This window comes from Hesperophylax consimilis, chromosome 13, assembly GCF_061612785.1.
Source record: "Hesperophylax consimilis isolate HC1 chromosome 13, BYU_Hcon_1.0, whole genome shotgun sequence".
Classification (NCBI taxonomy): domain Eukaryota; kingdom Metazoa; phylum Arthropoda; class Insecta; order Trichoptera; family Limnephilidae; genus Hesperophylax; species Hesperophylax consimilis.
In genome coordinates, this window is record NC_142848.1 from 23,259,944 (window position 1) to 23,279,529 (window position 19,586).

General features: G+C 33.8%; 1 protein-coding gene across 4 annotated transcripts in view; it reads left to right on the plus strand.

Moving 5' to 3' along the window:
* LOC149418618 (uncharacterized) overlaps window positions 1–19,586 on the plus strand; it is a 54,441-nt gene that overhangs the window by 17,667 nt on the left and 17,188 nt on the right. For 3 of the 4 annotated variants that reach the window (XM_089638878.1, XM_089638881.1, XM_089638879.1), the window contains 12 exons: window positions 282–321; window positions 1,347–1,746; window positions 2,079–2,256; window positions 2,967–3,279; window positions 5,604–5,991; window positions 6,712–6,877; window positions 6,969–7,062; window positions 9,690–10,071; window positions 13,121–13,295; window positions 14,384–14,423; window positions 14,912–15,302; window positions 16,556–16,724. In XM_089638878.1, coding sequence (XP_089495004.1) covers window positions 282–321; window positions 1,347–1,746; window positions 2,079–2,256; window positions 2,967–3,279; window positions 5,604–5,991; window positions 6,712–6,877; window positions 6,969–7,062; window positions 9,690–10,071; window positions 13,121–13,295; window positions 14,384–14,423; window positions 14,912–15,302; window positions 16,556–16,724 — 2,736 coding nt within the window. The remainder of the gene's footprint in view (window positions 1–281; window positions 322–1,346; window positions 1,747–2,078; window positions 2,257–2,966; window positions 3,280–5,603; window positions 5,992–6,711; window positions 6,878–6,968; window positions 7,063–9,689; window positions 10,072–13,120; window positions 13,296–14,383; window positions 14,424–14,911; window positions 15,303–16,555; window positions 16,725–19,586) is intronic. The other variant, XM_089638880.1, reaches the window with a different exon arrangement.

Here is a 19,586-nt window from a genome sequence, read left to right on the forward strand (position 1 = left end):
TATGATCATGTGAAAAATGTGAAGATCCGCAAATAATGCAAGGCTGATGTAAGCGTAATTAGTAAGATTAAGAAAGCGGCACTCAGTTGGTTTGGGCACGTAGAGCGAATTAACTGAGAAAGGAGTATAAGGAGAATTCATGATGCAAATGTGAATGGCAGAAGAAGTCGGGGACGCCTGAGGAAGACATGGCACAATAATAATGATTGGATTATTTGTATAGCGCCGTTTTTGTGAGAAAAGTTATATGAAATAAAAATAAATTATTGTAATGTTTTCAGGTCCACCAGTGGACAGGATCCCCAAAGCTCCCAAATTGAGGTGAGATATAATTGAATTAACAAATCAAACAGAAAAAAACCAAGATTTTTACGGTTTGATATTTGATGTTTAAATTTATCATACAAATGAAGTACCTTTTTATTGAGTCATGGTGTATTAGCTTTAGTAAATAAAGCTGGGCAGCTCAATCACCCAGCTTGTGGCTCGGAACTTTGTTGTCAGGCCATTCTTGTTGTAGTTTCTTTTCGTTGGGTTTTGGCCGAAATAATTTGCAATTTGGGAGGCGGGTATGGGTACCGCCGCCCCAGAAACCATTGGTTGGATAACCACAACACCTCTGCCATAGGTCACCCCGAGTAGTTCGCTATGCTTGGTGACTACAGCAGAGGTGCACCTGCTGGGTGGCGGGCCAGATGATTTTTTTATCTCTCCAGCAAGACTCTCTCGATCCATGGTCTTGCAGTGGGAGGGATGAATTCAAATGTCTGTCACTCCTGGATACACTGACCCAAGATTCCTACCCACCACTAATACCCTTTTCCTTAAATCCCAGATTTTCCTCTCCTTCCTTTCCTTAAAAAAAACCCTCCACACCGGAAATCCAAAGATGACATGACACCCAAATTTAAAAATGGCTGTCCCAATAAACTGGTGTACCAATTAAGCAGAATGGACGCATAAACAGTTTTGGGGACCATCTCCGGAGTTTTTTTGATAGAGTGTTTGTTTTGCAACTCCACGACTCACATATTTATGTAAATAAATCTGGTTTCCAGTTACAAATAAATATGATTTAACCTTTAGGGGCTGAACGCCTGCATTTGCAGTGTTATAAAGTGGTGCCCACACACAGTATAAAGCACTGCAATTGCAATGATGACCTTATACATTAATTTTGCTTTCGGAAATTACCTCTACTAGGTTAGTTAAAGACATAAATAAAAATATCTCTTTATCAAGTTTGTTGTTTGTCTATGTGTTAAGCTTTAACAAAAATATCTTTTTATTTATTTGAAATTTCATGTCGACCCCTACATACTAATTAAAGTTATATTTTTCTGCAGGAAATCTGTTGTTGAAAATTGTTCCGTGAACGAGAAATTGAGCATGTCTGTCATTTTAACAACGGACAAGGGGCTAGTGTGCATCACTACCAACGAAGACACGGCGCACCAGTATTCATCCCTGATGGAAGATTTCAACCAGGTCTGTGAGAAGCAGCGACCGCTAGCTACAGACGACCTGACTAGAAGTGGTGACCTCATGGCGGTGAAGCTGAAGAAGTCCCGAGATACGGAAGAGGGCTGGTTCCGCGCTGTGCCCCATGAGCAGGGATGGGCGCTTGCCGATGAGGGGTTCGTCGTGACCCCCTCGGATGTTCAGAAGACAGTGATCTGCCCTTTGTCGTATGACGATATTCCATTCTTTAGCTGCCTGTTCACACATGATCTTAAAAATTTTAAGGTTAGTATTTTCATAAAATATGGCAGCTGCCAATAATCCAAGCCGAGAGTAGAGTCGGCATATTGAGATGAATTAACCCTTTTTGGTTGTGCTTTGAATTGACTAGACTTGGATTTTGTTCACTTAAATTTAGTCATCTACACTGAAGAGGATTCCCACACAAGGAGTTTTGGTTTTCCCTACCTTGAAGACTGAAATTAAAAAATGGCCTAATTTATCTCACATGTAAGGTTTCCCACGTAAGAAGTTTTGAAAATCTTACAATCAAATTTCACTTTGCTTGTTACATGTATAAATATTTTTTCTCATCCAACATTTTAACAATATTTTAGGGCTTTCCCAAAAACTACACGGTGAAGATACTCAAGAAGGACACAGCGACAAGAACCCTGGAATTGGAAGTATCCAATGATGAAGAAGGTTACAAGTTCAATGGGTATGCCCAGCCGTGGATTCCCGCCGTAGGAGGATGTCCACCTTTAACTGGACCCCTAGATCCTTCTGCAAAAGGTTATTATCTACTGCAATAGAATCAATAGTTACAATTGTGCACACACACTTACAAATTAAGAAGCCGTGCATGTTCACTATTCAGTGAGTTGTTTTTGAAACCTAACCGTGCGCGGAATATTTTATGCTAAACCAATTCTTGGCCATTCCTCGTGATATTGAGTTTCATTAGACTAAAGTGTGTTTTCACAATGCTTTTTTTTGTCCACTTTCTATATGGGTTCTATCTTTTCACTAGAATTTGGGATGGAAAAAGAATGTATTTTATTTTGGTATCGTTTTTTGTACAGTTTAAGATGGCAGACATTTTTGACATCTATCTATCATTGTTTTACATAACCAGTTATGTGGAAATGTTACATGTTTATTTCGTTTTATATTTAAAATATTGATAAACTGTAATATGCTTCTTACTGATTGTGAACGTGAATTACTGTTCGGTATTATGAATTTTGCATGTTTCTTTTTTTGATTTGTTGATCGCAATGCCAGATGCTTTCATGTGATGTATGGTTATGTTCAAGGTATTGCCGTTTTTTTTTTAACGATTTAGTACAGTCCCAAAATACTTCTTTTCTAATGGCAATGACGATCGGTATGAAAAAAACATTGTGTGAATCACCCATTACTAACCACAGTTGTCATAGTGTTAAAATAGCTAAACGTCTTCATTATGTCCACTGTTAATTGTAATTATTTAATCTTTACAGGTAACAAAGCACGAATGCCTCTAAGAGAGGTTCCATCTATTGCCAATGTACCTGCTTCAGCGGCTGTTGCAAGAGTTTCTACTCCAGCGGCTGTTGCAAGAGTACCTGCTCCAGCGGCTGTTGCAAAAGTACCTGCTCCAGCGGCTGTTGCAAAAGTACCTGCTTCAGCGGCTGTTGCAAAAGTACCCGCTCCATCGGCTGTTGGAAGAGTTCCTGCTCAAGTCACAAGTCCGGTTCAAAGACCACCAACAAAAGCATCTCCATCACCGGGCGTGGTTCCAAAAGATAGACCCGTCACAGCAGGGTATAATACGTAAGTAAATTAAAATATTAAGTCATTTTTCTGATGATGGAAGTAAGAATAATTCAAAGTCAGGTTATTCGTAATCCGGAAAGTTTTTTTTTTCTTTTTTATAAGCTGACATCTATATGGTATTGACTCTGATGGCAATAATAATGTCAATTATTAGTTGCCCGGGCTTTACGCGGAGTTTTTCAAAGTCAGATGTGGACAGTAATTAATAGTAAAAAATAAGGATGGGGAACCTCTGCCTTGGTCACTGCAATGATGCTGGCTTAAAAAATTCTAGCATTGTGTAAACGAACGGTTTAACCGCCGGAGAGAAGTCCAAGATGTGTCTTATAAAGGCTTCTTAACTGGGAACTCGCCCCTCCGTGAACACACTGGAAGCCCTGCAATATCTGGGAAACAATACTTATCCTTTATTGTACTGGACCCCAAGTTTTTCTATACCTACTGTTTTTTTTGTAGTTAGTCCAAAGTTTGCACATACGCAACGTTGCACAAAAGGGAAGGGAGAGCGTTCTTTTCACAGCGGTACTGCTCGTCTTTGCCCATCAATGTCATTATCATCTATCAGATTACTGTTGACTATGTGTTGGTATTTAGTATCTTCTTTAACAGTTCAGGGTAGCTGGAGGAATACTTTTAGGGCCCTGACTATAATATTATCTTACGTTTCACTGTTTTCTCACTGAATCTGATTTAATTTACTTACTAACTTTATTAAGCTACCATAATGTATTGTTATTATTTGATTAACCTATTTTTAAGCATTTTTCTATATACAGTAGAACCTCGTTAATTCGAAATCCAGCGGACATCAAAAATCAAATTTCGAATTAACGAATTCCCACGTAATTCGAAATTTTATGAAAAAAAAAAAAAAAAAATACGCAGAAAATCGATTTTCTCGGCCGCCTCTTCAAATCCGGGTGGTATTTTAGTTGTAAATTCGTATTAATACCAATTATTTCTTTATTTTCGCGGCCGATTACCGTAGCGGCGGGCCCTTTAAATTCAGATATTCGCAATAAATTCGTAAAAATGCTATATATTTACGCGTAAATCGAGATTTTTCTGCCGATTTCGGTCGCGCCCCTACCCTTTAAATTGAGATATTCGTAAAAATACAATATGTTTCCGCGTAAATCGAGATTTCGCGGTAATTTTCCGTCGCGGCCGGCCCTTTATTTCAAATATCTGAATTTGAATTCGTAAAAATACGATATATTTCCGCGTAAAACGAGGATTCGCGGCCGTATTCCGTCGCGGCCGGCTCTTCGAATTCAGATATTCGAAATAAATTCATAAAAATACGATATATTTACGCGTAAATCGAGATTTCGCTGCCGATTTCGGTCGCGGCCTACCCTTTAAATTGAGATATTCGTAAAAATACCATATATTTCCGCGTAAATCGAGATTTCGCGGTAATTTTCTGTCGCGGCCGGCCCTTTATTTCAAATATCTGAATTTGAATTCGTAAAAATACGATATATTTCCGCGTAAAACGAGAATTCGCGGCCGTATTCCGTCGTGGCCGGCTCTTCAAATTCAGATATTCGAAATAAATTCGTAAAAATATGATATATATCCGCGTAAATCGAATTTTGTCGGCAGTTTTTCGTCGCGGCCGGCCTTTTAAGTTCAGATATTTGAAGTAAATTCGTAAAAATATGTCATATTTCGGCATGGATCGAAATTTTTCGGCCGATTTCCGTCACTCCGTATTTTTTCAACGCGGATATTCGAAGTAAAGTTAGTAAAAATACGATATATTTACGCGTAAATCGAAATTATCCGCGTAAAATGTATTTTCTCGGCTCTTTAAACTCGGATATTCGAAATAAATTTGAAAAAATACGACATTCCAGTGTAAATCGATTCAGATTTACAAAATAATAATACTAATTAGGACGATGTATAACCACCTAAAAATACATTTTTCGGCGTTTTACCGCCACGGCTGACTTTTAGATTCAGATTTACGAAATATTATGATTTATTTTCGCAAAAATCAATTATTTTCGAATTACACGAACAAATTTTCGTGCGCGGACAAAAATAAATTTCGAATTACGAATTAACGAATTTCGAATTAAAAAAAATTTTGTATGAAAAAATTTTTCAGCGGAATTTTTTTTTGCGAAAATTTCGAATTACGCGTTTTTTCGAATTATCGGGGTTCGAATTAACGGGGTTCTACTGTATGTATATTTTGAGGCTACTGCTGTCTTAAGTAATTCAAATTTTAAATATATGGGAGTATGTACTAGGAATCAGATAGTGCCTAAATTTTCTTTGAGATTTATATAAAAAATTTTTGTCTTTAGCAAAATGTTAGCGGAAGTGCTGAATGTGGGAGACACGGTCAACATACTTGCGCAAAGTAAAGACGGAACTGGACTCCGCTGCCTCATCTTACACACGGATTACGAGCAGAAATACGGATTGCTCTGCAGCGATGAGTTTGGCTCCGACTGCGAGAAGCAGCCGCTGGCCATGCCCAGGGGCGGCGCACTCATGGCCATCAAGATTGCGGATAAGGGCGACGCATGGTTCCGGGCTAAGTGGCAGAACTCCCTCTGGCTGCTGATGGACGATGGGAGCACGAGCGGTCGTGAACAAGTCAGGAAGATCGTCGACTGCCCCCAGGCTTACGTCAACATTCCATACTTGAGCTGTCATCTCATACCTGATGATATGAAAAGTATAGCCCAGGTTAGAAACAAAATTACACTCAAACTCTTCTCTTTACTGGTGACTGGCCTAAGTTGTGTATATTTTCTTTGAATATAAACAATATAAAATGAAATTATAACAAAAAAAAAACTATCAATGAAATGAAAACATAATATATGACATTTTGAATGGAAGTTTTAAACCAAACATAAAAAATATGTTGGAAACTGCTAATGTTTTAAAAAGAAGTTTTATAAAAGTATATCTCGACACAGGTGTACCCTAGTGAGACAGATGTCGATAAATACAAGTAAAAAACTTTATATTGATAGATAAATAAATAAAAAAATATATATATATACCTATATATATATATAAATATTGCGCAATCAAAAACAAAAACAAGGGCGTGATATATGGCATTACACAACCAATGTAAGTAAATACTACTACAGATGACTGTTGACTTATAGGAAAAATATATCTGTAATCAAATGTATAAGAATTTTTGGCATTCTTAAAAAATGATATACTCCGTTTGGTGATGTGAGTGATGATTTGTGTGAGAATGTATGAAATAAATGGGCACTTTTAATAAAATGGGATTTTCTGCCTAAAAAGCGGGAAAACAAGAAATAGGGGTAACATAAAGCTACAGTTTTACTATTATGTAATTTATTATTTTTTAACTGATTGGAAGTTGTTTGCCAATGTAATAAAAAAACCTATGTAATTATTTAATTTTGTTCTATTACACAGGAGGAGTCCAATTATGAGGCAATTATAACAAGAAAGGAAGAGGCTAAACAACTGGTGTTTGTTAAAGTAACGGGTGAAAAATCCCAGTTTACTGGCCGCATGCAGCCCCTGACTGACGCCCCAGAATTACAGGGGATTCTTCCAGAAACCAGAGCCACAACTAACAGTAATTAACCGTTCAAATCATTCAACCTTGTATGGGGAGTTTTCGGTGTATATTGTATTATGCATGATATTAAATATTTTTGAAATTCCAGATGCCCATATATCTGTACCAGTAAAAAATACAAAAGTTGACCCCCCTTCTAAAGTTATGCCGACTTCCAAAGCTGCTGTGACCCCAAAAATTATGTGAGTACAATAAACAAACTGTACAATTTTGAAATCACTATTAATTTATTTATTTTATTTTTCCCTACCGGTTACCAGTTATTTTGTTAACAAGCGAAACTGGTAAACAAAACTACAGTAGAACCCCGTTAATTCGAACCCCGATAATTCGAAAAAACGCGTAATTCGAAATTTTCGCAAAAAAAATTTCCACGAAAAAATTTTTCATACAAAATTTTTTTTAATTCTAAATTCGTTAATTCGTAATTCAAAATTTATTTTTGTCCGCGCACGAAAATTTGATCGTGTAATTCGAAAAAATTTGATTTTTGCGAAAATAAATCATAATATTTCGTAAATCTGAATCTAAAAGTCAGCCGTGGCGGTAAAACACCGAAAAATGTATTTTTACGTGGTTATACATCGTCCTAATTAGTATTATTATTTTGTAAATCTGAATCGATTTACACTGGAATGTCATATTTTTTCAAATTTATTTCGAATATCCGAGTTTAAAGGGCCGAGAAAATACATTTTACGCGGATATATGTCGTAGTTTTATGAGTTTACGCCAAATATCTGAATTTAAAGGGTCGGCTGACGAAACTCGGCCGCGTATTTTCGATTTACGCGTAAATATATCGTATTTCATCACCGCGACGGAAATCGGATGCGAAATTTCAATTTACGCGGAAATATATCGTATTTTTACTAACTTTACTTCGAATATCCGAGTTGAAAAAATACGGCGCGACGGAAATCGGCCGAAAAATTTCGATCCATGCCGAAATGACATATTTTTACGAATTTACTTCAAAAAGCTGAACTTAAAAGGCCGACCGCGACGAAAAACTGCCGACAACATTCGATTTACGAGAAATATATCATATTTTTACGAATTTATTTCGAATATCTGAATTTGAAGAGCCGGCCGCGACGGAATACGGCCGCGAATTCTCGTTTTACGCGGAAATATATCGTATTTTTACGTATTCAAATTCAGATATTTGAAATAAAGGGCCGGCCGCGACAGAAAATTACCGCGAAATCTCGATTTACGCGGAAATATATCGTATTTTTACGAATATCTCAATTTAAAGGGTAGGCCGCGCCCGAAATCGGCAGCGAACTCTCGATTTACGCGTAAATATATAGCATTTTTATGAATTTATTTCGAATATCTGAATTTGAAGAGCCGGCCGCGACGGAATATGGCCGCGAATCCTCGTTTTACGCGGAAATATATCGTATTTTTACGAATATCTCAATTTAAAGGGTAGGCCGCGACCGAAATCCGCAGCAAAATCTCGATTTACGCGTAAATATATAGCAATTTTACGAATTTATTGCGAATATCTGAATTTAAAGGGCCGGCCGCTACGGTAATCGACCGCGAAAATAAAGAAATAATTGGTATTTATACGAATTTACAACTAAAATACCACCCGGATTTGTAGAGGCGGCTGAGAAAATCGATTTTCGGCGTATTTTTTTTTTTTCATATAATTTCGAATTACGTGGGAATTTGTTAATTCGAAATTTGATTTTTGATGTCCGCTGGATTTCAAATTAACGAGGTTCTACTGTATTGCTTATTTTTTTTTTATCAATTACCAACTGAGAGCTTAGTTATAACAAATACCCTATAATATTAATAATACCTCCAACTTCTGACGTTTCCCATACATTCTGATGGCAATCTGCTACACTAGCGCCTCCTAGCGGCACGAGTTATGCACCTTGGTTTTCTCTCATACATTTTAATGGATTTGATGTGATATTTTATTCTTTATTTTACGTTAATAAATTATAGAAGTAAAAACTAAAAAAAAACAATTAGATATCCCGTATAAGTAAGGTCATATTGCTTTTTTGCTCATACATTATAACTATTAAAAAAGCTATTAAAACTCTGTCTTTGATGGTTTAAATAGAAATTTTGCAAAAATATATCAATATTTTTAATAATATAAATGTGTACAAAAAGTTGTAATTTATTAATATTATAAATCAACATATTTATAATATTTATTAATATTATAAATCAACATATTTATAATATTTATTAATTATGGGTGTTGGTTTTCCAATAAATGGTTCCACCGGTGAAACACACGCATGAAAAGGAATAAAATAAGACTCGCCTTCAGCAATTAAGATATTTAAGCAAATTACCAAAGGAAATAAAATTAGAAGAAAATATGAACAAATATAAACTTAATTTGCGTAAATATGTGATTGTTCATACTAAAAACATGTTTTAAAAATGAAATATGGATAAGGAAAGTACATATTAGGAATATTTAAAATCCACAAATAAATAATATATTATATTACCAATGCATATGTAACAATGTATGCAACGTGAAAAGTTGCTTGTTTGCTAGAGCCCTTAGAATCAAAATAAAAAAGTATGTTGAAGGAACATGTATTTTTATATAAGCATACTAAAATAAAATTATGAAAAGATAAGAAAAATTTAGTTGTCATTTTTCAAATCAAAAATAACCCCATGTTTGTATCCTCTAAAAAATTTTGTCCTAAAATCGGTGTTATCAATGTTGCCCTAGTAATAACATTTTTTTGTTCCATTTTATAGATTTGTAGATTATTTTAGCACGCTATAATTAGCATTTATTTACTTTTAGGAAATGCATGGCCGAAACATGCAAAGTGAAGGATGAAATCACACTGTTTGCGGTAACACCAGATAGCCCAGGTGTCTTACGCTGCCTCCACATGGCTCCCGATCCTGACAGCCTATTTGAATCCCTGTTTGAGAAGTTTAAGACGGCCTGCGAGGGGGAGGCACTGCTTCCGGCCGCTGGTGACCTTCAGGGATTGATGGCAGTGGAGCTGGCCAATACTGAATGCGATGGGTGGTTCCGTGCCGTGTCACTCCATCAAAAGTGGGCACTGCCTGATGATGGCCGTCTTGTGGCAAAGACTCATGTCAAGCAGATAGTTCGCTGCCCTAAATCTTTTGTGGATATTCCTTTCTTCTGTTACCTGCTAACACATAATAATACTGTAAGAATTTAAAAATACATATATTTTTCCTTACACATTTATAGTTTTTGACCAAAAACAAAAGACCGTTCCATAGCGTCTTCCAGAATGGAGCGCAGTACGGGAGGTGAGTGCAGACGAACTCTAGCGAATTTTTAATAAATCACGTGCTTTCTGCGCATTGCTAGAGACGTGCATCTTTTTTTTGTAGGCTGTTTGGCGGCCTGCAGTTTTTCAAAAATATTTTTTTGTTTTAGTTTCAAGTTGTCTTTACATTGTCTTCGTAATGTTTGCAAATGTATTCATTTAATTTTTTTTGATTTTGCGGTGCATTGCATATATAGTTTTGTAGCCTGGAATTTCATATTTCTCTGTCCAAAAGATGTAATCAAACTGGGAGTAACCAGTATATTTTGGCTTATTGCCCTGTTGAGTATTTATGGAGTATTCAGAAATGTTTTTTTTTGTTTGTTTAAATAAGTTGTTTTTTTTTTTTTTTAACCTGTTGAATGTGGGACGAAATTTCGGAAACGGCGCGAAAATTACCTCGATGTGTTCTGCTCAAATATCTTAATGAAAACTAAGTATTTGCTTTTTTTTCGATTGTTTTCTGTTTACCAGATAATGTAGCTAATTATTCATATATAGTTCATGATTATATCGTAAGACGTTTTCCCAGAATAGCTAACTTTATCTGAAAAATTAATAAAAAATTCCCCCGTTCGGGAAACAATTGTCAAAAAAATTATGTATATGAATATAAACGGATTTTATTATTTCTACACAAACCTGAATAAATAGCCTATATGAAAAAAAAACAAACCAAAAGTGTTTTCAAAGAAATAATGGCATTTACGTTGTTTTGAAAATGTAAAATATTTTAGGCTTTTCAAAAAAAAATGTCAAGCCAAGCGTGCACTTTAGAATTTTTTTGTGTCGTATTGTATAAAGTTATGAAAGCAATTCTTTCAGTTTTTGGTAGTTCATACTATTGTTGTTACTAATAATATTTTTTTATACTAGAAACCTGTAAATAAATAATGCTAAAAATATATTTATGCACTATGATGTAAATTTTCGCTGTCACTTTACTAACCTGGTTTTTGACACAATTATATTGCGAAATATTATAAAAATTACATCAAAATAAACTAGATAGAATTACCTTTCTAATGGAACCTCACACCTATTATTTCGATAATGAATTTATATCCAAAACAATGCTAATATATACAATATTTACCTCAGACAGTTGACCAACTTCAATACATCGATATCCAAAATGGCCGCCATTTTTGTATACAGATATTTATCGAAATACAGAGTGGTGCAAAGAATCATGATTCAATGAGAATAAAAATAAATTTTAGTGATATTTTTTTTCATAATATTTATTTCAATTTTATATAACATAAAATGCATTTTTTTCAATTTCAAGTAACTGGGTGGTTCAATAAAAATAAAAGTCGGAGATTTATGTTTCATCATATTTATTTCAATTTTATATTACATGAAATACATTTTTTTATTCAAGTGCTGTGGGGTTCAATAAAAAAATGTTTAGTAAAAAAAGTTTTTTTTCATCGTATTTATTTCAGTTCCTCTTATGTTATGTTCTCTTATGTTCCTCTTATGTGGCCGATTTGAAACCTGAAACAGTAAACATTTATTGTTACACTAATGTCTTTCAATTCTGGAAAAGATGAAGCGTACAATCAACCTAATATAACTACTACTAATACAAAACATACCGTCATGGCGATCGATGCGGTGTCTGTGGTGGTTCTGCCCCCTGCATCATGTTGTATTGTGGTCTCCATTCTGCAAAGCGATAGAAGCAATCAGACATATACTTGTATTTATATAATTTTAAAAAAGATATTTATAATTGCATACTGTTTTTTTTTATCACATATAAAAAAAAATCTTATAATTTTTTAGCACATCCTGTACACCTGATCTAATTTTGTGATATTTATTACGATTTTTCATAAAACAATAAATAACATAAATAACAAAAAAAATATTTCCGTAAATAAAACAATAGTTTTACATTTTCTAGTACACCCTGCAGTGGTTGTTTCTTTTGTATGGAGATTGCAATATTCACATATCACTACAGGTGGCGACACTAGTCATTTTTCAAAGCTTTCGTAAAATTCCGTAAACACATACATTCAAACAAATTGGAAATCTTGATTGTATTGGTGTCAATTGCTGAGATGCAAAACTTATTTTATTATAATATTTTAACTAAATATTGACTAAACAATGATTTTGAAACACAATGCCAATAGTTTTTCCTACATAATGACATATGAATCTCTACAAATAATATAATATTACGATGTCAATAATGATAAACAAAAACGAACTTTTTATAAGCAAGTTTTTTTTGACATTTTCGGCCAGTAATTCATTTTTCATAAAATAAACACTAAATATTGACAAAACAAAAGCTTTTATATATTAAGTTTTTGTACATTGAGGACTTGAATGTTTTTAAAATATTTCTTCTGTGGGATTTCTAACGGGAACTTTCAAAATTGTTTTTAGTACTCCTTTTTGGGCTATTTTGAGCAGTTCTGTGTGTTTTTTGCTGAATTTTTAATTTGTAATATTTCTTTGTGTATGTCCTGTGACAGCTTTTTTTTTAACTAGTGGCTTAGTCTGTCTGTCCAGATAGAGAAACAATAGCGCATGTTTCTTTTACGTCCAACAGATGGCGCTGTTTAAAATAAAAACATGTTTGTCCAACAATGGCGCTATTTAAAAAAAAAAATATGTATTTACCTGTCACAGGTGACATTTGTATAATATAGGTATGTAAAAACACGCATATTCGAATGCAAAAATGTCAAAATTTCAAAGCAATCGATTTTGAACAAACGTTTACTTTTTATTTATATAGATAGATAAACTGGTGCAGATAAAATATCTTCTGCGCTAGCCTGCTTCATTTCTGAACATAAAACCGTTGCTATTTAACAAAGATTAAAACTCTAAATTTCAGTTCTTAAAGTGAATTGTATCTTCTTGGTCCTTCTAAAGTTTCCGATCTCCATTTCAGAACCCAGCTGCTACCTACACGGCAACAGTCATTAGCAAGAATGAAGAAACGCGAACCTTCGACGTGACGGTTTGCCCCGTTGGAACACAGGACCAGTTTAGTGGAAAACTACAGCCATGGATTCCCACCTTAGAGCAATTTCAACAACCGAAAGACAATGCCGCTTCCCTTGAAGGTATTTACAAGTGACTAATTGATTATCAACTACTTCTCCACTGTCAGAGCTAGGCAAACAATTATTATTCAATAATCATTCTTATTGGAATGCCATATGTTTAATTTTTCTTCTATTCGAATGTTGAATTATTATAATTGCTAATTACATAGCTTCATTGATTTTCAAAATCATCTATACTTATGGTTAAAAAAATCTATTTTTCCATGTAATTAGTACTCGGTTATTTACTTCCATTTTGAAATTTTCAGCCTGCAAGTCGCAGCCCGGAATTGATAATTCATTTAGCAATCTGCTCTAATTTTTCTTTTGTTTTATATATTATTATCTTTGGGTGCTTTGTATTAATAAATAATACCTAAGTGCAAAATTGAAATTTTACAGGTGAGTGAAACAAATGCATTTAAAACCAGGAAAATGAATGGAGACTTCTGTTTCTTTTTATTTATTGTGTACATTAATAAATAGAATTTTTTTGGAGATCGACCATCATTTTTCTGCTTTGAAATTGCTTTTTTCATTTTGGAGGTACAATATTTTAGACATTCTAATTCTTCCCTGCTAATCTTTGATTTTTGTCAATAATTAATGATTTTATCACTTTGTATTACTAACTAATGCAACTCTTTCAAAGATGTTCTACTATTATTTCTAATTGGTTAGTCGATATTAACATTAATTCTGTTGATGTAATTGCCAGTCCGGTTGTGCGTATTTTTGAACAATTTAGTTCAATTTCCCTTCCAGTATGGTAACGACCTCCCACCGAGTACTCGCAAAGTAAGAGACAGTAGCATTCTTATTTGCTCATCATCATCATTATTATTATTATTATTATTATTATTATCTAGCACCCTTTTCTTTGCTACGGAGCAATTCGTTTTCAGTGATTTTATTTCAAAATCGTGATTGTTTTAATGATTCGTTTGTAATGTAAAAATTAGGGAATATACTTTTTTCTTAAATGGTTGTGGAGATAAGTGTCTTAGCCAAACTCCAATCATCAAATGATACAATTACAGTAAAAACAATTTATCAGTAAATAAACAAGTTATCTTGTAATCCAATGAGTTATTTGTTTATTTTAGTTTCTACATCCAAGACACCAAAATTAAGTTATGGAGAAAGGTAAGCGAATCTATTTTAATATTTAAAAAATATATTATTTAGCCTTTTCGAATTGTAATTATTTAACAGTAATTTTTTATTTTTCAAATTGTGTTATTTACCGAAGATATTTTTTTTATTTATGGGGCGGTGGAGTTCTTTCTCTTTGATTAGTAAATCGATGGCATAGTGCACAAGTGTGTTCAGTGCACTTTTATTTATTTATTTATTTATATTTATAAAAAAGGCATAGCATGTGCCATTAACACATGCTATGGCGTATATAATTACCGCTTTTGTAAAGGCATCTGTCAAGATTATTAAATTAGTAAATAGTGTGAAGTTCATTTATTCAATTCATCTAGAAAATCAATATCAATTTTATCTGTATCGCTTTAATCATTGTATTAAACATATTTGTGAGCTATGCCAAGAGTATAAGTTGCATTAAATTTGAAGTTTATCGAAGATATCGCCAATAAGTTTGAAGTTAATTTGTGTGTATTTAGGTATTGTTCGGCCGAGGAATGCGAAGTGGGAGATGAGATGCGTTTCACAATCCTGGGGGGGAAGTGCAACAGCTATTGGCAGGTGTGCCTGGCTGTGAGCAGCCGCAACGAGCACCATCACCGCCTGATGCAGAAGGAGTTTGTGAGCGCGTGCGAGCAGGCCTGCAAGGAGGGGGAGGGGGATGCTGGAGCGGGAAAGCAGGGTCTGATGGCCGTCATGGTGTGGCGGGATGCCATGTGGCACCGCGCCCTGTCCACACCCCGTGAGGGCTGGGCCTTGGTGGATTCAGGCACCATAGTGCCCTTCAAGAGTATCAAACACTCCCTCCCCTGCCCCAAGGCATTTGCTGATATCCCTTTCCTGTGCTGCCAGATTCGGGGACAGATGCCCGTAAGAATACCTTTATTACTTCTACCACATACTATATAATAGCTTAACCAATACTTTAGGACTAAAGGATCTGGTAAACTGGCTCATTTTCCAGAGCCATAATACACTTTGAAAGCTACGTCTGGCATTTATGCTCCACCACAAGATGTATTGTTTTTCCCACATGGGAATAGTTAAATTTAAAAAAAATATATATTTTATTTCCTCTTTTAAATGTACAAAATGTTTTGTAAGACAATTTTATTTACAATGTTTTACAACAATTTACCATATTTTTCAGTGTTTCGACGATTTACCATGTTTTTCCAGGTTTTTCAATAATTTTTGATGGTTTTACGACAATAAACCATGTTTAATCATATTTTTCAATTATGTGTTTTACGACGATTACGATATGAATATTACTTATATAATTATATTTGTAATGCCTTCTCATGCCCCATTTCCATTCCAATTGAAAATTATTTGCACATATAATAAATATATTACATACATTATGTGATCTTTTGTCAAAATATGATAAGTGCAAAAGTTGATATTTTGTGATGAATATGTCATTTCACTAAGTTGTATGTCCTCTTGCTCTTGTGTATGACTATGATAACTTATATGTACACAAATGGTCCACCAAACTTTATTATTTTCGATTTAAAGGAGTATTTTTTTAATTACTCTCTCAGTAATCTGCCGCTCAATTATCCGACAACTAGTTAATCTGCTGTTATTTACTAATTGGAAGCATCACATCAAGCTCTGTATTTGTATGTCAGCCAAGCTTTGTACACCTTGTTAGTCCTCTGCGCATCGTGGCAACTGTTGCATGTGTTTTTGTTTGAATAAGTTTAAAATGGAGTCTTCTCGCAAGAGTTAACATGATACCTTAACAGGTTCACTGCCAACTCGGCCATTCTTTCATTTGTCAGTGTTCATCAGATAAAGGCAAAATGATCAGAGTTTTGCAATCCTGTCCAAGGCTGGTAGTGAACCTGTTTGAAAACCTGTGAAATTTTACAAAAGATCTATTGCAGTCTTATTTTTTCAAAATATCTGTTTTAATGTTTATCATATTTTGTTTGTACAAACTTGCCGGTTTTAGGGGTGGCAGATTATTTAGAGAGTTCTGTACTGACCCGAGAAATGTCATTTTTGCACTTGTCAAATTTTGATCCTATAAACCTTAAGGTATTGGATAAGGTCCCTTTTCTGGCTACCTGAACTCTTACTAATCATTGTTTTTCAATTTATTTTTCCAGTTATCCTACAATGCAGTATACACTTTTAAAGTGGTTTCGAAAAACGTGTTGAATAGGTCGCTTGCAGTAGAAATACAAGATGAGAAGAACAAAAAACATAGTGGGACTTTGAAACCCTGGATCCCTTTTGCACTATGCTGCTCCACCGTTGCCCACAGATTAAGCACAGGTGAATAATACAACTGGCTCGCTACTCGCTAGGTGGCAGTGACTGGATCATATTTATAGAACATAAATAAATTGAGATCATATATATTGTGAATACATTGGTATCATTTCAATACTTTGTATGAAGAAGATTAGCCAATATCATACCTAAGCATTTGTCGCTGTAGAGCGAAAAGTCACTAACTAACATTTTTTGGTAAAAATGAGTTAGATTCGTCAAAGCACTTAATTTTGAACCCCGCTTCTATTGGTGAAGTCGATAACAGCGTGAAAATCCCTAAATCGATTTATGTGATGGTTATAAGTCACTAACAGCAAAGTATCATTTTGTAAAAAGTCATATTCTTTCTAAAAACAAAATCAAAAATAACAAATATTTACAAACTCACTAAACATATTTTTTGATGTGCTTAGGCAATTTAAAGATCTGATATCGTATTCTAAGACTTAAAAACTATTGAATAAAACCATACTTATAACAACAACAAAAACTTTTATTATCATCCTTAGACATTTTAAATTGCAACCACTAAATACCCATCTCCAAACTGTTAATTTCTTAGTTACTGACTTTTCTCTCTACGAGAAGAGAAAAACAACTATTATCAAATAAATTTAATAAATACTATTAAACGATTTGTATTCTGTGTCTGGCTGACAATTTACCAAAGGTCAAGCAATATATTTTCTCAATAAAATAAGATTTTCTACCAAAGTTCTTTGTCATTCATCTCTGCCACCATTGACTCTTTTCCTATCATTTCCATATTGTTTTATTTCCTATGCTTTGCGATTAGTTTAGAATGTTTGCTTCGTGATAAGTGCTCCTTTTTGAAGTTAAGTATAATTGAATACATTTTCATTTCATCACTAAACTATGTATCCCTTTACTAATATTATTCACATTCATTTGATTGAACATAGAAGGTCACTTAACTGCATTTCTTGTTATGATAATGCATAATCAATAAACATCCATTGTTATTGCTGGTCACAGCAACAAAACAACAATAATGAAGAATTTTTTTATAATATGTTTTAGTAAAAAGCAATTGTCGAGTTCTAAACAGTATTTCTACATATTTTGGAAACTGTTAATTCTGCTAGTAAGTTAGAAGGAAGGTCCCTTGTACAAGACGTGTTTTGCCAAAGTGAAAACCTCTGTTGGACTCACAGCATATTTGCACGTTGGCCAGTGTTATATGAACCACTATGGGAGCTTGTACACACGGTGAGGTCACGTTACGTCGTGGGCAAACGGAGGCACCGTCGCAGTGTTGTATGACAGTCTATGGGCTTGTACAATACACCGAACGTTTTCACGTTGCGGTGGGGCTTTGTGTTAGTAATTAACTTTTATATAAGATATATAAAATGGACATTGACCAAGATGTAATGATAATTACTTAGGTACATGAGGCGTGTGCAAAGCCCTGTGATGTGGCACAAGACAATACAAAATTATATTTAATTCATTGACTTTACTTAAAAAGGAATCACTTTCTTCCAATTAGAGGGAACAAACTTCAGCAAAATGTTAGTGATGCTACAAATGTAATTCAGTTTAAACTCATTATAAGCAATAATTAGTCGCCTGAAATATCCATACAAATTGAAAATATCTCCCGAGTAAAAATAAATGCCGCTGATGGGAATTGAACCCGCACCTTCTTATACCTGGTCAGGTGCTCTGGACCACTGAGCTACGTCGGCTTATTCCCTTATTATGGATATTTCAGGTGACTAATTATTGCCTATAATAATTTTTTATACTTTGTGCTATGCATAAAAAACCTTGTCTTATAAACATTAGTTTATCATAAAAAAAAATAATACAGTTTAAACTCAACTGAATTTTCGTTAGGAGAGAAGAAAGGGTTGACTTATTGTGAAAACGAGTGCATCACCAGAATGCTGCCTGCTCATCAACTATTAACAAAATAATAATGATATTTTTTCTTCATTTTAAATTTTCTGTATACATCCTTACTAAAAAACGGGGTGAACATTTTATCCAATTGAAAAGTAAAATAGAAACTGACATAAAATAGTTCATAGAAAGATATATACAAAGAGGGATGTTTATCTGTTGTATAAACTTGAAATAATAATAATTTCTCATTGAATTTCGGAATTTTTCAAAGGTATTTCAAATATTCTTCATTTTGAAGATGTACTAAATACAAATACCATTTTAGAAACTATGTAGATGAAATTACCTTTTAGATTTTATATTTCAAATATACGTTAATATTTAAAAATTGCAATATTTTAATTTCAAACATGAAATAAAGTTTAATTAAGATGTCGAAAAATTTCAGAGAAATAAAAGTTCAAAAAACACATCTCTTTTATTTAACGAACTGCAAGAAAATTGTCACTTTTGGTGTCATTCATACAATTAAAGATTATAATAATAATTCCTATAAGATCGTAAAAAATCAGACATTTTGAATTCATTTTAGCACAATATAAACGTAGATGTTCTTGAATTTGCATTTACATACGTATGCATAAGGCATTTATGTTATCCGTTGCTGTAAAGCTAAGTACAAATGTAAAAAATCACTTTCCTGAAATTCTTATAAAATTCACGAGATAACAGTCAAATAAAAAAAAATTCGGAAGTAGCCTAGCCTTTTCTGAAATCAGGAAAATAAATCCACAAAATCACACTATTAATAGATTAAAAAATAACACAAATAATAGTAAATATATTGACTTATACTAATATAATAGTGAATCGGTCATTAGAATAGAAATTATGAACAAAAACATGCTTTGAATCGCGAAACAAAACTCATATTGCCGGGAAAATGCACCAGTCTGCCAAAATGCAATGTTGCGAGACTTTTTTTTTATT